This window comes from Haemorhous mexicanus, chromosome 5 (assembly GCF_027477595.1).
Source record: "Haemorhous mexicanus isolate bHaeMex1 chromosome 5, bHaeMex1.pri, whole genome shotgun sequence".
NCBI classification, from domain to species: Eukaryota; Metazoa; Chordata; class Aves; order Passeriformes; family Fringillidae; genus Haemorhous; species Haemorhous mexicanus.
Window position 1 is genome coordinate 14,819,623 of NC_082345.1, and position 27,699 is coordinate 14,847,321.

Below are 27,699 nucleotides of genomic sequence, written 5' to 3' on the forward strand. Positions count from 1 at the left end.
TGCTACCAGCCAAGAACAGACAACATTTATTCTTTTATTTCAACACAATTCTTGAAATAGCAACAAATGCCACTTTGGGGTCATGAGTCCACAGGAAAGAGACATCCTAGTCCAGAATCTCCTAAATCTCATCCTCTGCCAATAGGATACAGGTTAGTGCCCCACAGAAATCAGTGCTTGGAGGTCAGAGTCAGTGTGGAGGATACTCTGAAGATCTGTGGCAGCATGTTACTCAGCTGGTAAAACATTTCCTCTGAAATTGTCTGGGGGAAAAAAAAAAAGCACAACACACAGGTAAGCTTTGTCTTTTTGTAGTTTGGAAGAATTAAGTCTCTCTCAACTTTGTTTCTTGGTATTTAAGAGAATTGCTGCTGTTCAGAAGCCAACAAACATAATTTTCAAACTGTGTTATAATCTGACTGAATTCAGTTAAAAGACTGACCTAAAATACTGGCTGTATATTTATGTGACATACCCACATAGCCATTTCCTGCAGATTTCTTGTTCCAGGGATTCACTGCTTCTGCCAAACGTAAGCAGGACAGTGCTGTTTGTTATCTACAGGACTCCTGCTCTCTTAATTTCAAGACTAGCTTCAAATTTGGAATTTATTTTTGGTATCCAACCCTTCCTCAGCAGCTTTCTAGTTTGTCAAGAAATAAATGTTACTCCTTTCCTGTCAGGAACTCTACTTTTACTGCTTTTTAGAACAAACCTCATGCTGGCCATCTTTGGATATCTTCCTGTTTCTGAAGATCAGCTAGAACTCCAAATTTCAGAAAGAAATAATTTCAGAATCTAAACCAGAACTAACTTGAAATACCTGGAATAATAATTTTTTTGTGAAAGCATGACTGAACTTTCTGCATTGCAGCTTTCCATATTGTTAGACAATATGACTAATAAACAACTCAAGTAATGTAACACAAGGTTAGGCCATCAGAGTAATTAACATAAAAATGTAATTAATAGAAAAAAAAGTACCTTTTTCAAAGGTGACGCATTCACTATTTTTAAAGGTGAATTTCCCAGTCTGAAATTTTAGCATCCTCTCAGAAAATACTACTGGGTATTCAAAAATATAAACCCACCCTTATTCCTCTTTTATAGGCAAAGAAACAAAACCAGATAGATTAATTTAAACACAAAAGGGGCAGGCAAGAGCAAAAAAAATCAGAACTGGATCTGCTGACATGTGACTTCTTACCAGCAGTCTCCTAGATTGGATATGACTTTGGTTTCACCTACCTGTGGTACCAGGAATTGTACAGTCCGAGAAATCCCTCCATCCCATGAGGCCATTTCCATCATGAAACCTAAAAAAGCAGCATTGACACTGTCTGGATTACCTGTGCAACACTCCCCAGCAGTTACAGCATGTGCAGGCAGTGAGGGAACTTTCACACACAAGTAGGGTGGGAACTGCCTTTAAATCAGACTTGGGCAATCTGAATTAAATGTAGAAAAATGTAATAATGATGAGTTCTGCAGAATACCTACACTGAGGAAAGAATTATCTGTGCAACACAGTGATACACAGCAGAAGTGAGGGTTTCTCCAAACACTCCAAGTGTCAGGAGTTCTTTCCATGACTTCCTTTCACTGAGAAACAGAGGTGACCTCACTGTGCCCTCCCAGTGCCTGAAGGCAGCCCACAGCAAAGATGGAGAGAGACTATTGACAAGGGCCTGGAGAGACAGGACAAGGGGAAATGCCTTCACACTGACAGAGAAGAGATTTAGATCGGATATGAGGAAGAAATTGTTCCCTGTGAGGGCAGCGAGACCCTGGCACAGGGCGCCCAGAGAAGCTGTGGCTGCTCCAGCCCTGGAGCAGTGTCCAAGGCCAGGCTGGATGGGGCTCCGAGCAACCTGAGATAGTGGGAGGTGTCCCTGCCCATGGCAGGGGTTTGAAATCTTTAAAGTGCCTTCCAACCCAAACAATTCTATGATCCTATAGGGGAAAAGCTCAGCACTCATTTATTGCTCAAGTAATGAACTACCAACAGCCACAGGAATCCTCTCGTGGCAAATAAGGACACTCAGAAAAATACTTGGTAAATAGAAGTGGATGATATAAATAACATATCCATTATGAACTACTAAAGGTTAATTACTACAGGAAGAGGTTCCTCAAGCAGGTGGTTGAAAGAAAGTGATTTGGTCAACCACTTAAGTACAGCAGAAAAAAAAATGCCTAAAGTAAAAACACCACTTGGAAAGACAGAAAGTCATGCTGAGTCATGAGGACTATTTTTTCCTAATATCCAACCTAAACCTGCTATCAGTGTGAAGCCATTCTCCCTTGTCCTGTCCCTGTCAAGAGTCTCTCTCCATCTTTCCTGTAGGTTCCCTTCAGGCACTGGAAGGCCACAGTGAGGTCACCCCAAAGCCTTCTCTTCTCCAGGCTGACCAATCCCAATTCCCTCAGCCTTTCCTCCCAGCAGAGCAGCTCCAGACCTTTACTGAGTTCATGTTCCTGCTCTGGACTGGCTCACCAGATCCCACTGGGGCTCCACTCCCCTACCTTTGACGCACTTGAACACAAGCTCTGCCCTCTTCAGGCACCATGGAATGGTCATCTCCTAAATGAAAAAATAAAAAGCCTCAATGCCCCACAAATCTAACCAGCAAGAATAGCAGGGAAATTATTAAAAGCAATACATTTTTTGCCCTAGAACATAATTTTCAAGCAGGATTTGAAACCTGGTTCTCAGAACATTCTAGGCAGAAGTACACACCTTACAGGTGACCAAAAAAGCACCACCACTCCTTATTGCTAGGAGAGCCAGTGTCAGAACAGTATTAAACATTTTCAAACAGAGGTGTTGAATAAAAATGCTGTCAAACCCACTGGAAACTGGGCTGTTCAATTCCCCTGTGGAGCTCCAGAAAAAGTCTAATATTCGACTGATAATTATCAGGTTCATGCTTCAGCAATCAAAGGCAGGGTCCTGTGACCACATCTTAAAAGCACAATGATGACTTCTAACTGTTCTTGATTTTGTTTAATATTTCTTGGCATACCCACAACCTTCAGTAAAACCTTCTCTCTAATACTGGAACTGGAAGAAGCCCTTCCTCCTTAAGATGCATTTATGGTAAGAGTGAGAACAAACAAATCATCTGCATCTGATGAAGGAGTTTCAGATAGCAACAGCCAGCAAATCCTTACCTAAACTTAAATAGCAAAACATGACATGAAAACCACAGTGGTTTAAGATATGGCTACAAGCTCTGGGCTAAATCATTTAAGATTAAAGTTCATGAAACATGTTTGGCTGTGTGCCAAAAAGCCAATTACACCACGATGATGTAACTCCATCAGAGGCAGAATGACTCACTGCAAACACTTCTCAGGAAGAAAACAAAATCTGTTTGTTTCTGCTGTCATCTTCAACATGAAGATGTGCACTTCCTACTCTGAATACAGGAATATAGATGTGGAAACTGATTTATCATTCCATGTACCTTTTCAAACTTAAGCTTTACATATTTTTCTATTCACTAAAGCCAGTCTCTATTTTGCAATGTCAAACAGACAGTGCAATCTGTTATCAGAAAGCTTAATTTCAGGATTAAAGAAAGTTATTTGAGAGGCAAGGTTATCTAAGAACACTCAGTGATAACACAACTCATAAACTGAATATGTGGCTTCATTAAACAACTACTGAAAGCCAAAGTTCCTCCTCAGGTGGGAGGATCTTCTGCGACCCCCCCCAAAATACAATGTATGTTAAAAAGTGGGTAAGTTTGAAATATCTTTTCTTAAAGCTTTCATTATATAAATCACTGCATCCCTACATGCTGCTTTTAGTGTATACACCACATTAATCAGACAAAATAGTGCTGGACAAGTTTGGGTTTGTACTTTTGTTGTGGTTGCTTTTTGACTTTAATTTTCAAGCATTCTGGAAGAAACACTTTGTGTTTATCATGACTCGTCTGCCCATGTGCGCTTTCTGCCACAAGTAAGGTTTATAGCTGGTTTTGATCACTGCTTTGGCTTAGTAAGAAACAAGTAACTAAGAACATACTCTCCCAGGAGCACCTTGAGCAATCAGTGATGGGAAGTGAGCCTTAAACAGACTGATCCACACAGCAGGATATGACACCATTCCCTGGATTGTTTTAGAGGAACAGAGATTAAATTTTGTGGGCATCCAGGGAAATAACAGAATGTTGCTCCATGCAAGCCAGAAGAACTGAAAATGACATAGCAGTGATTCAATTCTAATCCATCTTCACACACCAAAGTTCTCATGAATTCACCACATCACCAGGAGTTTTCTCTGGTGTGGAAATGGAGGCTCAGCTAAGCAACAATGCAAAATAAAGAGAAGGACAGAAGAAAGCAAAAAAGCAAGCAGCACACCTCTTAGAGGGAGTTTTGGAAAACAGCATTCAAGAAAGTTAAAAAACCCCACCTGGAACTTTGGGTGTTTTTCACTAGCAGAGACACTTCAACCCCTTTTAAGATGCAATCATTTTGTCAAATTAAGATTTCTTTGACTCATTTAGAAAAAAAAAGAGGGGGAGGAGAGACCAGCTTCACTGGTCTTTCACATATTTTTCACAGTGAGAAAGGTATGCTGCAATCCCTTTGATTTATTTTCATTGAATTTATGACAGGCTCACTACATGGGGCTGCTTAGGGCTTGGGCCTTCACAGAAACATGTCATAATCAAGAAAGTAAAACAGTAAAGTCCACATACATCATGTGGAAAAATATTTCCAACTAAACTTCAATGGGTAATTTCAGTACTAATTAGCAAGGTGTTTAACTCACAGTGCATCTGTCCAAATCCTAAACACCGGATGAACTGATATAAATTTAAAGGCAGGAAACTCAGATGAGAAACACTTGAGGTCAATACACCCATCCGTAACCACTCTATGGACATAAACTATGTTCATAAATATTTGTTACACAGCTTACACTCCTTTCATTTCTATTTTTTAAAAAAACAATTTTGTCTTAATTTATGGTAATAAACGACAACTGCACTGAGATCACTGAAGAGCCATATTTTTGTCACTGTTGCTGTGTGGACAACAGCAATGTCGAAACTACCAAGGGAGAGTGCCAGCTCTGGCATTTTTAGCAATGCCTGGCTGCTAGAGCCATTTCATTCCCCAGTTTATAGCAGATTCCAGTGATCAGTAACACCTCACTTGGCTTGAAATCAAACTTGCCTGCTTTTGCCTTTTTCAGGTATCAAATCCAGTTTCCTTCCTTAATTTAATTTAATGATCAGACCAGAGGGATCTGTTTTGGTTGTTCTTGCCATAAGAAAAACAAAGGAAAACAGAATTCTTGATTTTTTTTTTTCATAGACATAACAATGAAATCTAATGGCTTCATTGAGATCATATAGTCAAACTGACAGAGAGCAGGTTTAGATTGGAGGGTGATGGGGCCCTGGCACAGGTTGCCCAGAGAAGCTGTGGCTGCTCCATCCTTGGAAGTATTCCAGGAAAGTTTGGATGGGGTTTGGAACAACCTGGGAGAGTGGAAGGTGTCCCTACCCATGGCAGGTGATGGGACAGGATGAGCTTAAGGTCTCCTCCAACCCAAAGCAGTCTGTGATACTGTAATTACTTTTGTGAGGCTATAAACACCACTCTTCCATCTACATTGGGAGAAGACCTTTGGAAAAAGCACAGAGAACACTGGTAATGAATGCCTGTCCCAGGGAAGCATGGAAACATCTCTGCAGCTGGGCTTCTGGTTAACCACCTCACAAAAATGTTCTTCTGTGGGTGGTAAATGCAGAGTCAGAACTGCGACTGCCAAAGGCACCGAGTTCAGGGTAACTTTCAGAAATCTGTCATTACTCACTTCTCCCTCAACAAGGAGTTACAGATTTGTGTGTTTCAAACCAGGTCAGCCAGCTGCCAAACACTGTAATAAGCAAGCTGCTAATGCAAATCATACAAAGCACTTGTGCCTTAACACTAAGTTACCATCCAGCTCACCTTCTGCTAACTCTGCTAAGACTTAACAGCTTAATACAAAAGGTAAATTGTTTTACCAGGACCTTTTAAGAATCCAGTACTAGACAAGAAGGTAATTCTTCAGTTTCACACATCTCAAGGTGTGTTGAACACTTGATCACGTGCTTTATTTGTAGTTTACAATACAGATATGCAAGCAGAAGCTAAAACAAACAAAGCTTAAAGGAAACAAAACCCAGAAGAATATAATCAGGTGGCACCTTGATTAAGAAAAAGGTCAGGATATTTAATAAATTTCTGAAACACAGCAACTGGGTCTCATGAGTGACCCAGGCTGCTGTCCTGCATGTTGATTACTTGCACTTGTGCCCAAAAATAAGGTCCCAGTACAATAGATGAAAAGTTTCATAAATAATCTAATCTGTTCCTAAAAGTCTACTTTTATGTATGGAAATACATCCTTTAGAAGCTTCATTATTGTGTCTTTTTACCTTTTCCACTGCTTGCTTTTCATGATAATAGACCCTGATCCTGCAAAAAAGGATGACTACTACTCTGGGTTCCAGTAAGGTCCATTATAAAACCTGCCACTGTTAAAGGTAATCCACTGGTGAACATTTATCTTGCTGTGAGTCAGCCACTTTCCACAAAGGAAAGGCAATATTGAATCTAAAAGTGAAAAATCAGAGGGTTATTTAAAAAAGAAACCTCTCCAACAGACTGTAATTATTACTGATATCCTTGTATGGATGGCAGAATTCTCTTTCTTTTCTCATTTCTTTAGGTTTACAGACTTTCTTTAGGTTTACAGCTCTTCAGGATAGGAGGCATATGGCTGTACTCCCTGCCTTCCCATCCCTTTTCATCTCTGTGAGCCAGGTGTGACAGAGAAAAGCTGCCAATAGTTTTAAATTGCTGTGCAGTGAGAAATGTTACAGCTGATTGAGAGACAAGCCTTACAGCAGAGTCCCACTACAGGAGAAAATACAAAACTCAGCACAGAAGTAAGAACACAAAGAGCATCAGCAATATACTGCCTCTTGCCCAGCCAGTATTTGAGGGGACTTAGAGAGGAAACAGGGACAGAAGTTAGGCAGTGAAGGAGGAGACAGTTCAAAGGGAAGGTGAAATTTGGTTGCTCCTGTGTAGGGCCAAGGTGGTAGAAGATTTACAGAAGGTAAAGGTAGTGTTTAGATTTACAGAACTCTAAGCCAAGCTTTGCCAGGCCTACTGCTCCCAAAACTTAGTTTTAATGTTTACAGATAATGATAATTAAAAGAGGGGGGATCTGGTATCACTACTGCATCAGCAACTCTACTTTCAGAGTTCCTAAGCAAGAACTTTCAGTTCTGTAGTCCCATCTTCTATTAATACTTGTACCTCTGCAGTGAGATGGATCTAGGAAGTGAACTGTCCAAAAGGAGGGACAGGAATAAAAACTGAGAGATGCAGCTGGCTGAGATGTTTTTAATTGGTCTAGCTCCTTAATTTGGGTCACCACATAGATACAAGTACCATGTGGTGTGGCAGAGGCCTGTGAGTGAGAAAAACCATCCCATTTGGCTTAAATCGGCATGAAACACATCCTTTGGAAAAAAATCCAAGGATATAAAATCAGCCCAAATGTTTCTATTTACTTACTTCTGACATTTCATGCACCAGCAGGAGGGGAATGCTGATGGTGGTGATGTCGTGCATGCAGCAGACCTTGAGGATGTTCCTGAGCCCCATGATGGCCGGGTCCCGGGCGGTCACGTTCACAGACCTGACATTGTCATCCACACACAGGTGAAAGGCAACATGGATTTCTGAGAGGTTTGAGTGCCGTGTGATGTAGAACTCTCCTGCACAATAAGGCAAACCAGGAAGGTAAGAAGTCATGGTAGCGATCTGAAATCCATTTGTTTGGAAGTGTAAGAAAGATAAAAGGCAAATATAAGTACACAGCAGAGATGAGGACGTACACAGGAGATCTAAAATCTCTTGGACTGTCACTGTTTTACATCCATCCCACACTGTCCCCTGCTTTGATGGGTTCCACTGGCATCATGGCCACATGGTGCAATAAGCCATAACAGTGCCAGTACAGGATATGATCTCTATATAGCACAAAACAGAAAAACAAACCCAGAGGAGGTGCAATACTCAAAATACACAATGCAAGCACGGAATTGCAGACAGATGTGGGAGGCGGAAAGGCCAAAAAAGGATGGGCTCAAATAAAGGATGCACGGAGCCTGTGGAAAAAGATAGTGGGTAATGTAACAACTGAGATATGGCACTGGAACACAAAGGGATCAGTGACCATTAGAATTTAAAATAATTCAGAGTACTGGGAATGCAAGTTACAGAGCTGTTTGAAAAAAGGAGCCAAGACATCTTGTTGGGGGTATTTTTAGACTTAGTATTCATTTATTAAAGGTGAGAGGCAGTGCAATCCAGGTCTCTCCTTTGTTCCTTTGCACTGGAGATCCAAAGTCCACAGTATAGTCAAGGGAAAAGCAGGTGTGCAATGCCCCCACTGCTTCAGTCAAATAAACATCTTTCTTCAAACCTATTCCTACTGGCCACTGAAGTTAAGATCCTTTCTTTGAACTGAAACAGCTACAGAATGGGTCTGTACTCCTTCAGGATGACTGCAAAGGAGGCAGGAATCCCCAGCAGTGACCATCAACAAGCAGTAACACAGGCCACTGCTACAAGACACCTGGATTTACCTGATCCAAGTTGATTTATAATCCACTCCCACTAAAAATATTTAAGACAGTCATGAAATCAATTTTAATAAGCCCTCACTCAACCATGGGTTGTATGGACTTAACTCCTCCCCCCTTCAACTGCATATTCATCTTCAAATTCCACAGCAGCTTTCCTTACTAAACATCACAATATACACAGAAGATACTTCCCCTGAGAGAGGGATTTCTGAAAGTCAAAAAATCCACTCAAAACTGCTTTTCTGTACCACAGCAGTAATATACATATAGCCATTTTCAAAAATAAAATTAGCTTCTAGTATTGAAGTTTCACCTTTCCCCATAGATGCTCAGAGTTCTTTTTTTTTTTTTTTCACCCTCAAATTCCAAAAGGAAATTTTAGGCAAAGAGAAGTGATTTGCCCCACACCATGTGATGCAGTGGCAAAGCTGGGAATAGAAACCAGATGTCCTGACACCCAGTTCTCTGCCTCAGCCACAGGAACATCCTTCTCCTCTGATTGAGGTCAGCTTGGGTTCAGTTTATAATCTATGTTCTGACTTTAGAGCTAAAAATGTGGATGTATAAAACACAATTTGCTTCAGGAAGAGGGGGTCTATGCCACACAACTCACCTGGCAAAATGTTCGACTGGTTTCTTTCGATATTCTTTAATTTATCTTCATTCCCACTGATTTTGTTTTCTGTGTATGAACACACAGAACAAATATTAATCATATCCTCCATTAATTACACTTGGGCATGAAAAGGTTCATGTACTGATATCTGGCTTGAATTTTGACCATGAAGTTACCATAAAGTCCCCAAACTGCAAGGGGGATGGGTAGAGTTTTTGCTGTGTTCAACACACCCCAAACTGAATCCTACCTCAAATCCCCACCCTTCTTACTTATCATCCCATGATATTTCTTCATTTGGACAACAGCAAACAATATTTCTCAGACATAACATGAAACTTTCGAAGTTGCCCCCACAACCACATAGTATTTTGCTATTACTCTCTCAATAATGGAATAAATTAAAACAAATTTGTTTCTAAGAGATTTACATAAATCAGCTTTCACCATTTCCCTTGAGGTGCAGCAATATGCAGGTTCTCAAGGGAACTTGTTTTTCTGTGTACTCAGATTTGTTCATGTTCTGGATGCATTTAAATCACATAAGTAGCTCTTTGGAGGGAAAACAAAATTACATGATGTACAACTGCACTGCCTAAACACCATGTGGTCAGAGCATTTCCCAGCCATTTGCAAACACAAATGTAAGGAAAACCATTCCCAAAGCTTTGGCTAGCACAAGAAAGCTAAATACACATTTAGTCAATTTCTAATTTGGCTTTCAGCATTCACTTTAAAGGAAGGGAGAAAAAGTAGTAAACTCCTTTTTCTGCAACTTTTAAAGATTTCAATGTAAATTGCAATAAAAAGGCAAAGACAGAAAGTTTATGCTGCTACAGGCAATTTAGGAAAGCAGAATAGCCTGATGCACTTCCCATGCTGTTAAAATGTGACTTTTATATGCTGATTCATTTTAAAGGAGCAGCAAAGACACCACCCGAAAATCACATTCTCTGTAAATTTCACAGTTTCTTGAGGAACCCAAACATTCCATTTTACAGATGAAATAACTGCAGAAGAGTGGCATCAACTCTGCCCTGCCCACAAACATCCCTCTGACCACTGTTCTATTTCAAGGAGGGTAATTTTGGTTGTCACTGACCGTGGTGTCTTTTTGTCTTGCTGCTACGCTGTGCTCTGGCCTTAAGTACAACCTTCTGGACAATTTCAAGTTGTTCTTGGATTCCAGGAAAATGGAAATCCGTGCATTCTTGGCAAACGGTTGCGAAATCTAGGAAAAAAAAGATTGAAATGCATGTCCTGAGGCTGTGCTCAGTAACCTTATGTAATTCTACTCTACTGATCAAGTAAATCCAGCTATAAAGGCAAACTCTCCAAAAGCAGATAAAGCCCTACTAGACTCCTCTTCTGAAATTTATTGAGGATTATATTTGACAGATTGTGACATGGTCCCATACCTTCCCCTCTACTGTAGCTACAGGATCTAGCTGGTGGCTACAAGATGCCATTTTGTGTTTAATGGCATTATTTAAATTTGTCTTCTCTCATCACCTAAAATTTAACATAAAGCCAGATACTCTCCTTTTATTATTCATTTAAATATTTAAACAATAAAAAAGTACCTGCAAAATAAGTATAAGTACAAAATAATACTTTACAATTCAACTACTTGGAAACCATCAACAGCAATCAACAAATGCAACTGCAGTTTTTCTGGTACACTTCCCTCCCCTTCTTGGTACAAGCCTGATTCCAACTGTTTCCAGGAAATATCAAGCACTACTGTGCATTTTTTTTTTTAATGGCATGCAAGAACAATGACAAGTAATAGTCAAAAAAAGACATTCCAAGTGTATTTGTAGCAGCATACATGACACAGTTGAGACAGCCATCAGAGTACCACCACACAATTTCCAAATTCTTTAAGCATCAGCCCATACAGAGTAACACCAGATCACTTCAGAAGGCTTCAAGCATCCTCCGTTCTCATTCTTCAGCCCAACCTTCTATACCCTCATGGTTCATGCATTGCACCTGTGTGCCCTCTGATGATTGGTCAGCACACCTGGGCACTCCATGTCCCATTACCTTCAATACTGTTCACCTGTCCTGCACAGCTATAGTCCATTGGGGATGAGGCCCAGCTGCACTCCCAATTACCACAAACTGTGTGCCTGCAAGTGTTTTGGTATTAAACTTCAAGACAGAAGTGGGAAAGTCAACCAGGAATAAACAGAAGTTTCTTTGGTTAACCTTGATAGAAAACACCATCATAGTGCCCACTTAATCAAAAGACATGCACTCCAAATTGCTATTAATCAAACTTTCCAGGAGCAGGGAAGTCATATTCCTATTGTTCATTTTTAACAGAATTCACAGTATCAAAAGGACATGATAATTATATATATTTACCTAACACTTTAAAATCTGGGCATATTTCTTTTTCATTTTTGCAAATAGGTTTCAGTGTGATAATCTGGTATTAAAGAGTTGGAAACTCCTATAATAAATTTGTCTAAATCAATATTGAAGGGTCCTCTTCAATATTGTTAGTCACAAAATGCAGGGAAGAGATGAGAGATAACAGCACATTATCCCCCATCCTCATCCATATCTCTTTTGCATTTGTTACCCTTTTGCCATACCATATGCAAAGCATGAGCGCCCTCCACTGAATTTTAATTTTACAAAGAATATTTCTCTGTGAGAAAAGACAGCCAGATTTTATTCTAATTTATTTTAGTCATTTTCCATGGTATGATACCTCCCATTAGCAGGCTCACCTCTTTTTATTCCGCTGTATGAGCTGATCCTGTTATCCACCAGTAACACCAGGCCACAGAGGGAAGTTGAGTAGAGGGACATGGCAGTCTGAAGCCTGTGCAGCTTCACCCCACTGCGGTGATTGCGCTTGTGTTTGCAGAAATCCAACATATCAGCTCTCAGCAGCCTCAGGTTGTGCATGGTCTTCAGCTGAGCTCCTGCACAGAGCACATGTGGCTCAATCCCAGTGGAAGTCTAAACTCAGGACTCAGATTGAAATGCAAGGGCACAAAATGCTTCCCTAAAAATCTGGAAGGGAGCTGTAACCAGTAACACCAAGAGGAAGTTCTCAAACACATTCGGTTTTACAGACACACCAGCAATTCACAAAGTAGCAATAAAAACAGTGTCTTCACAAAATGAGGTGTGCCTGAAATGAGCCTTGTTCCCACTGCAGAATCACAGAATTATTAAGCGTGGAACAGACTTTCAAAATCAAGTCCAACCTGTGCCCAATCCCCATCATGTCACCAGCCCACTGAGCACCATGTTCCTTGGACACCTCCAGGGATGGGGACTCCGAACCTCCCTGGGCAGACCCTTCCAACTCTTTCTGTGAAGCAGTATTTCCTGAGGAGTACTGCAGGGCTAGGGATGAAATACAGATGTGTGGTGGTGGAGTACCCTTCCCCACCCTCCTCAGAACCACTCCACAAGCTCAGGAGGTTAGCATTTGTGCAATGAGCTGGGTGCTGAGGCACCCCTGGGCCATCCCAGGAACTGCTGCATGGCTGAAGTGGGAGCTGCACGGAGAGGAAGGGATCATCAGTCAACCCGTCACAGCCTGGAAACATCCCCTACCTGACCCATGGCCCAAGGGGAACAGCACCATTGCTGCTGGAGTTTTGGAAAGTCCAGCAATTCAACCTGAGGATGAACATTTTCCAAATGACTCAAGGCAATCATCTCGTGACCCCATGGTCCTAAGGGATGTCCTTGGAGCTTTCCTGCACCACAGCAGGCTTCACCAGCATCTCCCTCTGACAGAGATGCCTCTCAGAGCTTGCAAATTCCTAAATTTGTGATTCTGGGAAGGACTGTTGCTAACCATCTCTGCCTAAATCATTTTAGATTTGGTTATAAACCAATTTTCCTCTGTGTTTTAGCTATATAGTAAAAAAGTGAACCTTCCCTTTGGATGTTTTTGCTCTTTTGCAAATTTGTATCAGACCTCCTCAGGCTGATGCCTTTGCTGGTGATTTTTTAAGTGACCTAAACCACTCTGGCACAATGTGACATGGTCAAAACAGCTCAAGAAGACTCTACTGAACAAACAAAAACACAAATTGCAAGTACCTATTCAGCTGTCAACTGATTGTGTGAAGTAAATTTCGTAAACACATTTTCCTACCAAATGTAAGAAAAGTTGAAGCTTCATTTTTAGGTAGTATGTTTTGCTGTTGCTGTGCTTTTCCACATGAGTCACCCAAATAGAATGGGTGAAAATTTGCTCCTAGAATGTCTTCCATTAAGATTTCCAACCATTTCAGACATTGCTTGATACAGTTTATGCTGTTCTTTTACACATGTAAAGAACAGAAACCAACTCCAAACTATGGATTATACACATTGAGAGTTAAATAGTGTAAATAATAAATGCTTTGGATACATTACTTATTACCAGCTTTACTTGGGTTTATTCCACTTACCTAAATGAATAGTAAAGCTTTCTTCTAACAGCCTTTGCTCTTCATAGATTCTCCCATTTCCTTCCACAGATTCCCTCAGCTGGCTGGGCTGAACTTTAATTTCATCACTAAAATAATAAGAAAAGTACCAAAAAGTTAATCCTAATTTTTATTCAAGACCAACAACTTTGGGAAAGTTATCCCAAGTTTTCTCAGCTGGTCTGTGGAAACCATGAGATCAAACCTATGAGCATGACCTCCATTCATGAGGTTTCACCTTTGCCTTCCTGGCAGCAGGAAGAGGAAACCTCACTGTTAGATTTATATTACTTGGCCCATTTCTAAAGCGTTCCAAGACTGAGAATTAAAAATAAGTCCCAATACCTAGTTATAACATAGTAAGAATGTAGGATTAAAAGGAAAACAAAAAGAATTCTCTTGAACCTATTTACAGCAGCCAAAACCTATTTATGAAGTTATTAAATAAAGCATTTCTTCCCACACAAAACAGGCGATTAAAAACCAATTTATCAAATGTTCCACAGTGTTCAAACTACCAGGAAACGTTTCAGATATCAGTTTTAATATTTTCCCTAAATTCAACTGTCTGATAGTGATACAACAAATACTGTTCCTAATACATGAAAGAACAGCATCCAATTTGTCTCTGCATTAGTGAGACGTTTCTATTTTCAAAGTGCCTCACCTCCAAAATTCTCTTAGAAACTTGCAAGCAATTCTACTGATTTCAACTGCCAAGCAGCAATGTCCTAGTGATAAAGGATAAGGATCCCACCCAATTTACAAATTCTAATTTCCCTCCCATTTCCTCAAATAGAGGAAAGCTTCTCATTCAACTCTCTCCACAAGTGCTCACACTAAAAAATTCCATTTTTTAGCAGTCCAGTGACATACATACAGAAAGAGAATAGAGGCTTGTTAATTCAAACCATTGTTACCATTTTTTTAAAGTACCATTATTCTCCATGCTTGGGTGGTAACAGAAAGCACTGTGAAACAGTGTTAAAGACAGCTATAGGAGAGGAAGGCAAAATAGGAGGAAATTCCACTCATGTCAAGCTGCACTTTAGTGCATTACAACACTTTCTGGTACAGAGATGTTGTAACATTACACAATGAAGAAACTCCTGAAATTATACATATTTCTTTATGACAGTCTATTTGCCTTTGATTATCCTAAGCAAATTATTTATAGATATTATCATATCATAATAAATAGGACTATAGTATCCTATTTAAAATATTATGTAAATGCAAATCCTTTGAACTATTTCAGCTGGAATTAAGCATCACAGAAGAATTAAATACCTGATTGAGCTGTTGTTGGGATTCTTTAGGTCCTGATGAAGCTTTATCACCCACTCCTGATATTCCTGCTTCTGGATAGCAGTAGTCTGTTTTAATTCATTGGTCCATTTGTTCTCCAAATCCTGACAAGGAGAGCAGTGATAATTTGAGTGGTGTGGGTGTTCTTTTTAAGGTGATTATGTGCAGGGCATATTCTAGTTACCTGCTGAGACTCAAAATGCTGAGCTGCTAAGGAATTCACATCCTGGTCAGTCAGTGACTTCCCAAGCTCCTGCATCACCTTATCCATTTCAGCTCCTTGCCTGAAAGAGAAGCAAACACAGAATTCGAAGACTGGCAGCAGAACACCCTTTGCTGTGATACAACAACAAACTTGGTTGTTTGTTACTGACAGAATGAACAGTCACAGATATAGCAATGAAAATCCACAAAACAAACTGGCTTTACAAAGGTCAGGGACACGCGTCAGCTCCTGTGTAAACAGAACAACATTTACCTTCATTTGGGACAGCCTGTGATATGTGATAAATTCCAAAAGAGTTAATTCACAGCTACATTACACCTGAGCTCTAAAACAATACTGCTCTTTCTTCTGTATGCATACTTGAGAAGAGGCAATAGCAGTAAAAGATTTGCTAACACCTTGCAAACATTGACAACCAAACTAGAAATACTTACAATTCAGTCCAGAAGAAACCATAGGACGAACTGATTATGCATTGTCTAATGTGAGCTTAAACACACACAGCTCAAGAGGAATATTGCTACTCAGAATACTAAGCCAGACCTACTGGAATTACTTTGACACAAAAAGAAAAATCCACGCTCAACGTGCTCCCTCTCGTGGATAAAGGAGTCACCTGCAGCTATGCAAGCTTATTCCAGAACTCCAGACTCAAACTTGTCACAGCATTTGTCACAGTTGAGACAACCATAATACACAGGGTGCCACCATGCCATTTCAGAAAGCTTCAACCCACACAGAGTAACATCACTTCAGAAAGTGCAGACAAACATCTGCTTGTCTTGTCCTTCAGCCCAACCTTTTACACCCCTCACCTTACATGCATTGCACCTGTGTGTCCCTTTTGTGATTGGCCAGTGCACCTGGGCACTCCATTTACCTTCAATAATGCTGGTCACCTGCTTTTCACAGCTGTAGCCCACAGGGGACGAGGCTCGGCCACAGCCCCACTCCCAATTACTACAAACTGTGTGCCAACACAAACTCGATGCTTTCTGGAAATCAAAACTTATATTCTCCTCTGTCACTGAAAATAATAGAAGGCCACCCTAATAACATCAAAGAATCATGGAATGGTTTGGGCTGGAAAGGACATGAATGTTCATTTCATTCCAACCCCTGCCATGGGCAGGGACACCTTCCACCTGACCAGTTTGCTCAGAGCCCCATCCAACCTGGTCTTGGACACCTCTGGATGAGGCAGCCACAGCTAAAGTTCTCTGGGCAACCTGTACCAGGGCCTCACCACACCCTGACTACAGAATTTTTTCCTAATATCCAATCTAAATTTTTACTTTTTCAGTTTGAAGCCATTCCCCCTTGCTCTAAATACTCTTGTGCCAGCTGAGTGTTGTCTGACTTTGGGTTTACACAGACAAATACAAGCTACACACGTTGTCCTATGAGTTTACATGCCCAGTGGCATGTACCCCTATCTAATAAGAGAAAGGAGAACCTAAATAATAAAAACAAAGTAATACCTTTCACGTAGCTTTTTCAGCTCCACATCCCTCTCACTTATTAATTCTGAAATGCTAACAAAATAATTGTGTTCCAGGTTTAACAGCATTTCAGAAGCTGGAGAATGGATCAGATCATGATAAACATCCGCAAAATCTTCATCCCAGCTGGTTTCTTCAGGTTTGGCATGTTCTAATGTTGTCTACAGAAAAGGCAAGAAATTTTAAAGGATAAGATACCTCTTAGGACAACATATAAAGATCCCTCATGAAGGTGGAGTAAAACCATGGGGGTCCAAACACAGCCTGTACCATACATAAATTATCTTCCCTAATTTAAGCTTCCTGGCATTCTACTTTAGCTTTCAATTTTCTCCTCTCCCATTCTTTATCTTTCAAAACAACTAAAGTCAGAATCATTAAGGCTTGGACTACAGTAATGAATTACCAATTTTCACACAACACCAGCTCAGAAAGAACAGCAATATCCACAATAATATTTGCACCTGATGAATTTTAGATAAGGCCCAGAACACCAGCTGTGCAAACAAAAATGCTTTGCTAGTGAGGATGACTAACTGCTGATGTCACTAACAATTCCATCAACAATACTGATTTAAGAAAGGCTATTTTTATTGAACAAAGAACAGCCCAAGAATGCCAGTTTTGCAAACTTTAAACGGAATTTTTCACATTTTTCTGTATTTCATGAGAAGCAAATTCGTTCCTATAAACTTTTCTTTAAATACTGCAGTTTTTTTCATTACTTTTTCTTTTCACTAGGACTCCTCCAGTTCCTTTGCACTCCACTATTTTTAAGATCCCATGTGAAACTGGAGACATTATTCCAACTAAAGCCTCAGCCTTCCTAAATAATGACCCAAAAATGAATTGAAGTCTCTCTCAACTATACACTTTCTCCTTCTAGCCTTAATTGCTGTTACTGAGATTTAGGATAGCAGTGTCACTTCATTACTTCTTGCTTTAATTCTAAGCCACTATGAACCTTATGCCTATATTTGTTTAAATATCAACTGCTGAATGAACAAACCTCCATATTTTGCCTCTCCATTTTCTATCTTTCTACTCTATTAAATTTAAGAAAAACCAAAGAACTTGTAGAATGAAGACTTGATGCTCATTTTCAGATAAAAAGAAAAAACTGCAAGAATTGCAGTGAATTTTAGTGTATTAGAGTATTTCATCCTCACAACTGTGATTGCACACACACACATACTCTCACAAAGCAAGCCTTTAATATTAACTTTCCAGCCTTAATCTTACCTCTTTATAAGCTTTAGCCCAAATATCTGCCAGCTGGTTGATGTCTACTTTTCCTGATTTCACTGCTTCCAGAGCCACTTCAGCTTCTCTGTCATAATCTTTTATGGTTTCCTCTTCTACAAATTTACTAAGAGATTGCTTCAGGTCTATTACAACAAGAAGAAATGGTCCATCAACAATCACCCAGGAAATCTATAAGTAAAATTTTTCACCTGAAAACCTTTTCATTGCTAGCACTTGCTAGCACTGACAGTAATTTTCTCTAATGTTCTGCTGTTTAAAAACTGATTTTGTAAACATTGTTCCAGTAAAACACTGTTCTTTTGGTTTCTTAGAGCAAACTGTAAGATACTTGTGGACAAGGATATATGAGGTTAATTTAAGAAATCAGTTCATACCATTTTCTATAAAGCATGGCAGGCTGTGCAGAACCATCAGACGTCCATGCAAATGACTGATATTCTCTTGCACAGGGAATTTGAGAGGCACAGTAAGCACCAAATGTTCATTTCCAGCACTAAATTTGTACACATAGTCTCTCTCTCTAGTTAAAGTCTTTCCTTTATTAGGCTTCATCCTCTTGAATTTGTTTCCTGCAACAGAAATGAAAATAGCAAGAATTACATTTTTGTAAACTCAGAAGTAAAAAATGGTAATGAAAAGACATGGCTTTCCTAATAATTAACAGCCAAAAATACTTAAACCCCCCAAAATTTTCATAGATACTCAGTTTTGACTTCCAAATACATGCATCTGGAACTGAAGCATAAATACCAGTTTCCAAAATATCAAATGCTTTTAAAGTATATTTGAGTGTGTCAATATATAAACTTGGGTAATTGCTCTTAAAAATTACAGTGTAAAATCTCCTGACTTAAAAGCAGAAGCAGGGCAGATGGGAATCCTGATAAACAGAAAATTAACCAAAACACCCTGACTTCTGTCATGGATGCTGCAAAAGCTGACATCCTGCAGAGTGCACAGAGATTTTATTTCCTCCTTTCTGCAGGTGCAAGGCCTGAGGAGTGGGGAGCAGATGTTTGCAACGATTTTTAGAAAGAGCTGATTTTGTCTTTCTGTAACCTGGATTAAAAATAAGCCAAAAGAGATGCAAGGGGGCTGTGTAGAGTGAAAATACAGGCTGAGATAACTGTGCTGGTGTTTTTACCCTTCACAGGGTTCCTCAGCTCATTCACAGGCCTCTGTTTTTAACCTCACCTACAAAGCTGGACACATTGACTCACCCGAACCCTCCCCAGTGCTAAAAACCACACCCCGAGGAAAAGAAAAAACAATAAAAATAAAAAATTCTACAGCAGAATGCACAGGTTTAGGGTTCGGTGGTTTTTTTGTTTTGTTTTGTTTTGTTTTCGGTTTCTTTTTTGGGGGTGGGTTCTTCTGTGAACAAACATATGTGTTAGACACAGACGAAACAAATCAGTTTCAAAAGCATCTCAGGACAACCAATATTGATGCGAGGCGGTGTCCCGGCCTGTCTGAGAGTGGGATTCAAAGGGAAATCCTGGGAAATGCAAACCCGACCACGCTCTTTCTGCTGCTCCCCGATGCAGCGAGGAGGTGGGGAGGAAGCTGACAGAGAGGGAGCGGGGGACAAACCCCTGTTCCAAAGGGCACCTGAAATCGCAGGCTCAAACCGGCAGGACACGGCCTGCGGGAGCCCATCCGCCCCCTCCCCGCCGCGGAGAGCTCCCGGTGCCCGCATTCCCTCCGTTGGAAGCGGCAGCGCCCGTCGGCACCGGGAGCCTCCCGGCCGTGCCGTGCCCGGCCCGGCCCGGTCTCTCCCGGCTCACCTGGCTCCGGGCGGACAACCGCGGGTTAACCGGGCCGCGGGGAAGGGGGAGCCGGGATGTTCCGCCTCCCCGCTCCCGTCATCGCAGCTGCGCGTCCGCGGCGGCACTTTCGGCGCTGCGCCTGTGGCGAAGGCGCCAAGCGGCGCCGGCGGCGGCGGGCATGGCGCGGCCGGCCAGGAGGTGCGTGTGCGGGGCTGAGGGACCAGGGGCTCGCCCTATCCCCTCGGGAACTCTGGGGGATCCCAGGGTGGCCCCTTTCCACCAGCGGTCGTGAGTGGTCGTGGTCAGTGGCACAGAGCTGTTTTGGAGGCCTGGCATTAGTGATGTCCCCCGGGGTTTTGTCGTAGAATGGTTTGGGTTGGAAGGGACCTTAAAGATGATCCAGTTCCAACTCCCCCACCATGGGCAGGGACACCTTCCACTATCCCAGGTTGCTCCAAGCCTCATCCAGCTTGGCCTTGGACGCTTCCAGGGATGGAGCAACCACAGCTTCTCTGGGCAACTTCTGCTTCACTAGCTCTTACAGGGAACAATTTTTTTCCTCATATCCAATCTGAACCTCCTTTCTGTCAGTGGGAAGCCATTGCCCCTTGTCCTGTCACTCCAGGCCCTTGTCAAGACTCTCTGCATCTTTCCTGTAGGTTCCCTTCAGGCACTGGAAGGCCACAATGAGGTCACCCCAAAGCCTTCTCTTCTCCAGGCTGAACAATCCCAATTCCCTCAGCCTTTCCTCCCAGCAGAGCTGCTCCATCCCTCTGATCCCCTTGGTGTCCCTGCTCTGGCCTGGCTCCAGCAGCTCCCTGTCCTTCCTGTGCTGTGCCCAGGGCTGGATGCAGCCCTGTGGGTGGGGTAATACTGGGCTCATTATTGTGTAAATTGCTCATCCATGATTTGGAAGAAGGGTTTGATGTCCCCTCAGCAGTTCACAGATGACACAAAACTGGGAGGAGTGGCTGATACCCCAGAGTGCTGTGCAGCCCCTCAGAGGGACCTGGACAGGTTGCAGAGGTGGGCAGAGAAGTGTCTAAAATTCAACAAAGGCAAGTGCAGTATTCTGCACATGAGAAGGAATAGCCCTGTGCATCAGCACAGGCTGGGGGTGATGTACTGGCCAGCAGCTCTGCTGAGAAGGACCTGGGGGTCCTGGTGGACAACAGGCTGTCCATGAGCCCGCAGTGCCTTGGGGGACAAGAAAGCCAATGGAATCCTGGGGTGCACTGGGAAGAGCATTGCCAGCAGGTCAGGGAATGATCCTGCCTCTCTGCCCAGCCATGGGAGGCACATCTGCAGTGCTGTGTCCAGTCCTGGGCTCCTCAGCACAGGAGGGACAGGGAGATCCTGGATTGGGGCCAGCAGAGGCTGCCGAGATGATTTAGGGCCTGGAGCATCTCTGGCAGGGAAAGGCTGAGGGAGCTGGGGCTGTCCAGCCTCGAGAGGAGCCCTGGCTGAGAGGGGCCCTCAGCCCTGGGTGTCCCTGTCTGCAGGGAGGGCTCCGAGCAGGGCCCAGGATCTGCTCCAGGGGCCCAGCAATGGCAGCAGAGGAACGGGCAGGGACTGAACCCAGGAGGTTCCACCTGGGCAGGAGGCAGAACTTCTTCCATGGGCAGTGACCGAGCCCTGAAGAGATTGTCCAGAGAGGGTGTGGAGTCATTAAAATAAAAAATCTGCAAGCTATTCCTAATGAGCCATTCTGTACAGTTCCTTTGGTTGTAGATTTATCTCTGCTCTCTGTGCCCAGGGAACATCTGGAGTATTGCCAGGGGAGGGTTTGGGTGGATATCAGGAAAAGGTTCTTCCCCTAGAGAGTGGTGGTGTGTTGGGGAAGATGAAACAGGAAAGCCTTACAAATATGATTGCCTGGCAAAAGATTTTGAGAATATAGAAACTATAAGCGAGATTGAAATGAAAGCAAGCTTTGACATCCCTTAGTTACTGAACAACAGGAAAACAATGGTGTGGCCGGCTGACGGTAATCCCCTTTGGATGATACAAGACCCTCTGCAAGCAGGCAGGTCCAAGGGTCAGAGCAGACCCTGCCGGCTTGGCAGAAGGGGTCTGAAGAGTAGTTTTTAGGGTTTAAAATGTAGCACAATATGGTAATGTAGTGATTCTTATAGGCTGTATGTAAATGCTATAGGATTTGTATGTTGTACTAGATTGGTTAGTGAGAATCAGAATATTCAACACAGAAGATGATATATTGTATTGTAACGGGAACTTCGCTCTCTTATACTCTTGGTTTTGCTCTTGTTCTCTTGTTCTCTTGCTTTTACTCTTGCACTCTTACTCTTACTCTTGCTCTCTTGCTCTTACTTACTTTTCTATGCTCTTAGCTCTTGCCTTTTACGTTATTACCCTCTCATCCTCTCTCTTCTCTCGGGCCTGCTCCGAGCTGCAGCTGGCAGCTCCCAGCAGGGCCCTGTACCCACGCCCTTTGCAATAAACCACAAGTTCCACGACCTGGCTTCAGAGATCTCTTGTCTCCGTCCATCCCGACCGTGCTACCCCCAGTCTTGCCTACAGTGGTGGAGCGCTGGAACAGGGAATGGTCATGGCCCCAAGGCTGCCAGAGCTCCAGGAGTGTTGAGACAGTGCTCTTAGGAATGCACAGGGTAGAACTATTGGGGTGTCCTGAGCAGGGCCAGGAGCTGGACTGGATGATCCTTGTGAGTCCCTTCCAACTCAAGGATAATCCATGATTCTGTGATTCTGTCCACCTGAACATGTATTGCTTTTTTTTCCTTGTAAAACATGATCTACCCAAACGTGTTAATAAATCAAGATGCTCAGTCAGAAGGGATTGATAGTGTATATATATTTTTTTTTGCCACAGGAACAAGAAGGTTGTTGATTATTCTCAGTTTGGGGATTTGGAAGATGATGGTAAGTGGGATGTTCTTGTACATCAAGAATTTGAAATCATTGCCACTTACATAAAAGCACATATAAAAGAGAGTCCATTGAATTTTCATTTTAAATACTTTAAAGGATAGTGCAGTTATAGTTGTTGTGTTCTTTTAAAATAGGATTAATTTCCAGAAAAAGTTATCTTGATATATTTTCAGTGTGCAATGAAAATGAAGAAATTTAAGAATATAGGAAAACTCATGAGAGCTTGTTGCTGTTTTCCAACAGATGAAGACTTTGCACCTTCAAGCAAAAAGTCCAGAACACAGCTCAAAGAATCAAAGAAGGAGAAAAAAGAGAAGTCAAAAAAGCTCAAAGAAGTGACTCCATCACAGGCACAGACACTTAGTAAGAGGTAAGAAATGTTGTGGTCAACTCTATGTAAAACTGGATTTCAATAAGAATATTTGGGTTTGGTTTCTTTTCCCCTAGAGTTTTAAGCAGCTGAGAACAAGCAAGTAGTACATGACTGTAATCAAGATTTTGACTCAAATAACTCTAAAAATTCCGAGTTTCTTAGGGACTCTTAAACAGGACAAATATAAAGAAATGTTTGATTTTGTCAGTGTCAATGAAAAAGAGAAATCTAATTTTTATTGGTAGAGTTGTGTTTAAATATTACATTTTGGTGTCGTATTTCAAGCAAAGGCAATCAATTTTTTTTCCTGTAGTAATGCCAGTTAATAGTTCATATTTTTATATATATGTATATATATGCACACATACTGTTTTACAATCATAATGGTTTAAAGTATAGAGTGCTTTAAAAGTTAGTGTGTGTTTTGTCTAAATAATTTTAAAATGTAATATTTGTAACAAAATATGCTATAAATATGTATTGAAATATTAATCTCTTCACAAGTACCTGAAGTTTAAAGAGTTCACTGAGCAAGAAATAGTTCTATAACACTCAAGTAATTGTTTTATTATTTAACATGTCATTTTTTCCCTAGGTTATCCTTGGATGAGAAACTTTATAAAAGAGATTTGGAAGTTGCCTTAGCCTTATCTGTCAAAGGAAAATCTGCAGATCCCCAAAAAGTGCAAAATTCAGAAGAACAAGGTTACTTTACAGTTCCATGCAACACTCTTTATTTATATGCAGTGAATTTGAACATGGGAATTTATTTTACACTGAAATAGATTGAAAATTATATTTTTTTTCAAGATGTCATGGCAAGAGAGAGTTTCTAGGTATTACCTGTTTTCTTAGGTTCTTGGGGGTTTTTTTCTGTGAGAGAAATAACTCTTCTATAAGATTTTCCAAATATATACTTGGATTAGAGACAGATAAAAACTTCAGCCATTTTAATTTCTTGCTATTTTTACTTTTTATAATGTGTTTTTGTATAGTATTTTTCATTTTTTTCCCTGGATCTCAAAACAGGTAAGAATATTGAATCAGAAAATACACAGAGGAGATCCCCTTTTTCCAACTGCAGTGTAGACAGTGAACTTTTAGGTAAGTCGTTCTCACACTCTTTTCACAAAAAACTTTTAAGTACCTTTTCTTTGTTTCCATTGGTTTCTTTTTTTGGTTATGTGGAAAAAAGGGTCTTTATCTTAAATGAAGGTTGAAGGATGTGTAAATTCTTTCCTTAAGAATTTGGCCCTTGTCTGAAAATGAGCAAACCTGTGGATTAGTGAATTTTTGGTCTTTGTTTTGTTTGCCTGATTACAGATAAATGTTGATAAATTTGACAATGAGAAAATAAAATGAGAAGCACATGAAAACAGGTGATATGTTTCTGAACAGTGTAACTTTCATATCACCAAAATGAATTCTGGGCACTCAGATACCAAATTATTGTAGAGGAAGAAAACAGATTTACTGTGAATTTGAGCTGATTTAATAACTTTCTGTTTTGTAGGTCTCAATCAGGTTATGGATGATGATGCACCCGAGTGTGATGGGAGGCAAAGGACAGCAGCAACCAAAGTTCCAGCACGTCATAAGTCACTGGTGGATGACAGTGATGACAGAGCCCATGATCCTGATTCTGAGCCAGAGTCTGTACCCAGTAAGCTCTCCACCAAAACCCTCTCCTTACATGTGCTTTGGATGTGATGCACTACATTTAGTTTGGATTTTTAGTGAAATTCGTGCTTCTTTGACTGCATTTTTCTTTACTCCCCCCTTACCGAAGCATTATCCCCTCATACTCGTGACATCTCATTTGCACTTTCATGCTAAATTTACACACTGTAGCTTATTCACTCCCAGACCAGCAAAATGTCACTGCTTCTCTGCATTTGTGTGTCAGGAGAAGTTCCTTCTGCCTCCTTGTCCAGGAAAGTTTCATCTCTTTAAAGATCCTCTGTTAATTTTTGCAGTTGTTTTCTGAGGTTTGTGTCAAAACAGTGACTCTGGAGTAGTATCAGGTATTGGAGCTTTCACTGTTGGCTTTGTTTAAGTTTATTTTAAAAAGCAAGTAGCCTCCCTTCTTTCCTTCCTGTGACTGTCATCTTTTGGAAGAGCAAGCTGCGTCCCTGTCTCTGTCATTCTCTAACAGGCAAGGTGTCTGTGTAAATATTTACTGCTTCAAGATGGGACAGTCTAGTACCATCATTATTTCTGCTGTGCAGTGATCTGTCATCTTAAGTAATCATTTCTCTGCTAAAGAGGATCTTTTTAAAGTAATTCTTTTCCATCCCAGCATCACCTATAGTTTCTCCTTCCTGGGTAATGGAAGACAACTCTGAGCCAAGGCAGAAGGTGATGTCCAGTCCCTTGGAAGCAGCTGGGAGGCCTCTACATGCATCAAGTCCTGTCACAGATAAAAAGCCAAAATGGACTCCGCCAGGTATGGGTGGGGCTGCAGGTATAGACACATACATGAGCTGAATTTAGCTTTTAGCAATCTCTCTCTCTAAAAAAACAATCAAACAAACAAACAAAAAAGTAAGCTATTCCAAGAAAAAATTCCTGCCCTTTTTATACATTTTATAGAGATTTTCTTTGGACAGATTTAAAACAAAAAAGAGAGGAAGGAAGAAGAGCTATATCTATGTGTCATTTGCAGCATTATCCTTAACTGCTTTAGCTGCATGGGGATTACAAAATGTTTTCCAAACTGTGGATCAGACCTTAATCAAAAGATCCTTTCCATGCCCATTTCTCTCTTATTTAGAGCTTTCTTTATTTCTGGTGTGTGCTAAGTTATTATCTATTCTAAACAAAGAATATTAAAAAAATGCTGGAGTATTTTAGCTGCTCTAATAAAGCAAATGCTTAAAAGCTTCATATTCTCAAGGTGTTTGAGCATGCTGCTGCTGACTGCTGATTCTTGATTTTTCTTCATATTTGCTCTTCTTTTCTGTACATGGTTCTTTCTGTTTGGCTCCTTTCTCTAAAGTCCTCGTTTCCCCATTGGAGTTGTGTTCAGTATTTCTCTGTGGAGTGCCTGAAAATGGCTGAGACACTGGGAGCAGTTGCCCAGTGTTGCTGCAGTGTGTGGCTGGGTAATTAACCTGTGCACCATTCCTGCTGCACTGGCTCCCAGAGGGAGGAATCCCTGGTGAGTGATTTCCATGTGCCTTTGTGGTTTGGACCTTTTTGCACTCTTCAGAATGCTTCTTTTGTCCTGCTTTCCTTCATGGGAAAACTATTAGAAGACAGCAGTAATATGATACTTTTTTCCCCCTTTAAACTTCTAATACCTTCTTTTTATTTTAAAATAATCTCCAGCTCCATCAGGAAGCAGTAGTGCCTCTGTGAAATGTGTTCCTGTTAAGTCACCTACTCACTGCCTAAGACTTGGCCTCTCCAGATTGGCAAGAGTCAAACCTCTCCATCCCAGTGCTACCAGCAGTTAATGGTCAGTGACAAAGTGCCACACAGAGGAAAAGACTGTGGAAAGGGTTTTGCTGATAAACAGAGGGTGAGCAGCATCCTGGAATCATCCATTTTGGAGGACTCTTATTATGGATGTGTCTGATGTTAGGATGAGTTTTTATTCTGCAAATTGCTAGGCATCTTTTAAGTTCTACTGAATACTAATGTTGTTTAATCAAAGGGACATCTGGCCACCAGCTTTTTGATGTATTATATTCAGAGATGTTTGTGATAATTTTAATTCTTTAATACCTAAGTCTTGGCATTAACATAGTCTAGACAGCACTACGGCAGTATGATGATAGGGAAGTGTTTTTTAGAATGTTGTATTTTTTAAAAAGAACTAAAATAAAATACTTTATAATGTCTAACTGTATTCCTTGAATGTATTAATTTTGAAGGTCACTTAAAATGTTGGTTGCAGTCTGGCAGATATTTTTGCCTGTGTATGCTCTTACTGGAAGTCAGCAGCATTAGTCAGGCTTAGACAATGATGAATTTCCTTGGAGCTTCTGGGGCTTCATTGAGGATGATGATACCATGCTAAGGTAGGGGTTTAGTAAAGCAGTGAAGTGATTGCTACTGATTAATGAAACTGAGTTTTTACTAATCCACAGTGTCTGTAATTTCCTATCTAAGCCTATTGATTACAGTGGATGGCAGCAGATCCATTTCTCCATGTATTACTCATGACTCAGGCAGTTGCATTAACAAAGGAATATAATAGAATCATGGGTTTGGAAGGCACCTTAAAGATCATCCAGTTCCAAACCCCACCATGGGCAGGGGCACCTTCCACTATCCCAGGTTCTTCAGAACCTCATCTAGCCTGGCCTTGGACACTTCCAAGGATCCAGGGGCAGCCACAGCTTCTCTGGGCAACCTGTGCCAGAGCCTCAGCACCATCACAGGGAACAACTTTTTCCTCATATCCAATCTAACCTACCCTGTGTCAGTGTGAAGCCACTCCCCCTGTCCTGTCACTCCAGGCCCTTGCCAAGAGTCTCTTTCCATCTTTCCTGTGGGCTCCCTTCAAGCACTGGAAGGGCACAATGAGGTCACGCCAAAGCCCTCTCGTCTCCAGGCTGAACAATCCCAATTCCCTCAGCCTTTCCTCCCAGCAGAG

General features: G+C 41.3%; 2 protein-coding genes across 4 annotated transcripts; one reads left to right on the top strand and one right to left on the bottom strand.

Annotated features, from left to right (window-relative positions):
• On the bottom strand, positions 1-19,965 carry C5H12orf4 (chromosome 5 C12orf4 homolog). 3 transcript variants are annotated; one of them, XM_059845989.1, is made up of 14 exons: positions 19,832-19,965; positions 18,419-18,613; positions 18,021-18,166; positions 16,758-16,939; positions 15,235-15,334; positions 15,033-15,154; positions 13,725-13,831; positions 12,036-12,233; positions 10,394-10,522; positions 9,289-9,357; positions 7,600-7,802; positions 2,527-2,584; positions 1,249-1,316; positions 1-263 (listed from the first exon to the last, which is right to left on the bottom strand). In XM_059845989.1, the coding sequence occupies exons 2-14, from the start codon at positions 18,594-18,596 to the stop codon at positions 171-173; spliced, it is 1,653 nt and encodes a 550-aa protein (XP_059701972.1). In that variant the 5' UTR covers positions 18,597-18,613; positions 19,832-19,965; the 3' UTR covers positions 1-170. The 3 variants fall into 3 exon arrangements, with proteins under 3 accessions (XP_059701972.1, XP_059701970.1, XP_059701971.1); XM_059845987.1 differs by lacking the exon at positions 19,832-19,965 and adding an exon at positions 19,656-19,787; XM_059845988.1 differs by lacking the exons at positions 9,289-9,357; positions 19,832-19,965 and adding an exon at positions 19,656-19,789.
• On the top strand, positions 19,922-26,944 carry RAD51AP1 (RAD51 associated protein 1). Its single transcript, XM_059845990.1, has 8 exons — positions 19,922-20,011; positions 22,665-22,714; positions 22,967-23,093; positions 23,692-23,801; positions 24,126-24,200; positions 24,610-24,759; positions 25,396-25,542; positions 26,427-26,944. Exons 1-8 carry the CDS (start codon positions 19,992-19,994, stop codon positions 26,552-26,554), a joined length of 807 nt encoding a protein of 268 aa, XP_059701973.1. The 5' UTR covers positions 19,922-19,991; the 3' UTR covers positions 26,555-26,944.
• Positions 26,945-27,699: the final 755 nt, after the last annotated feature.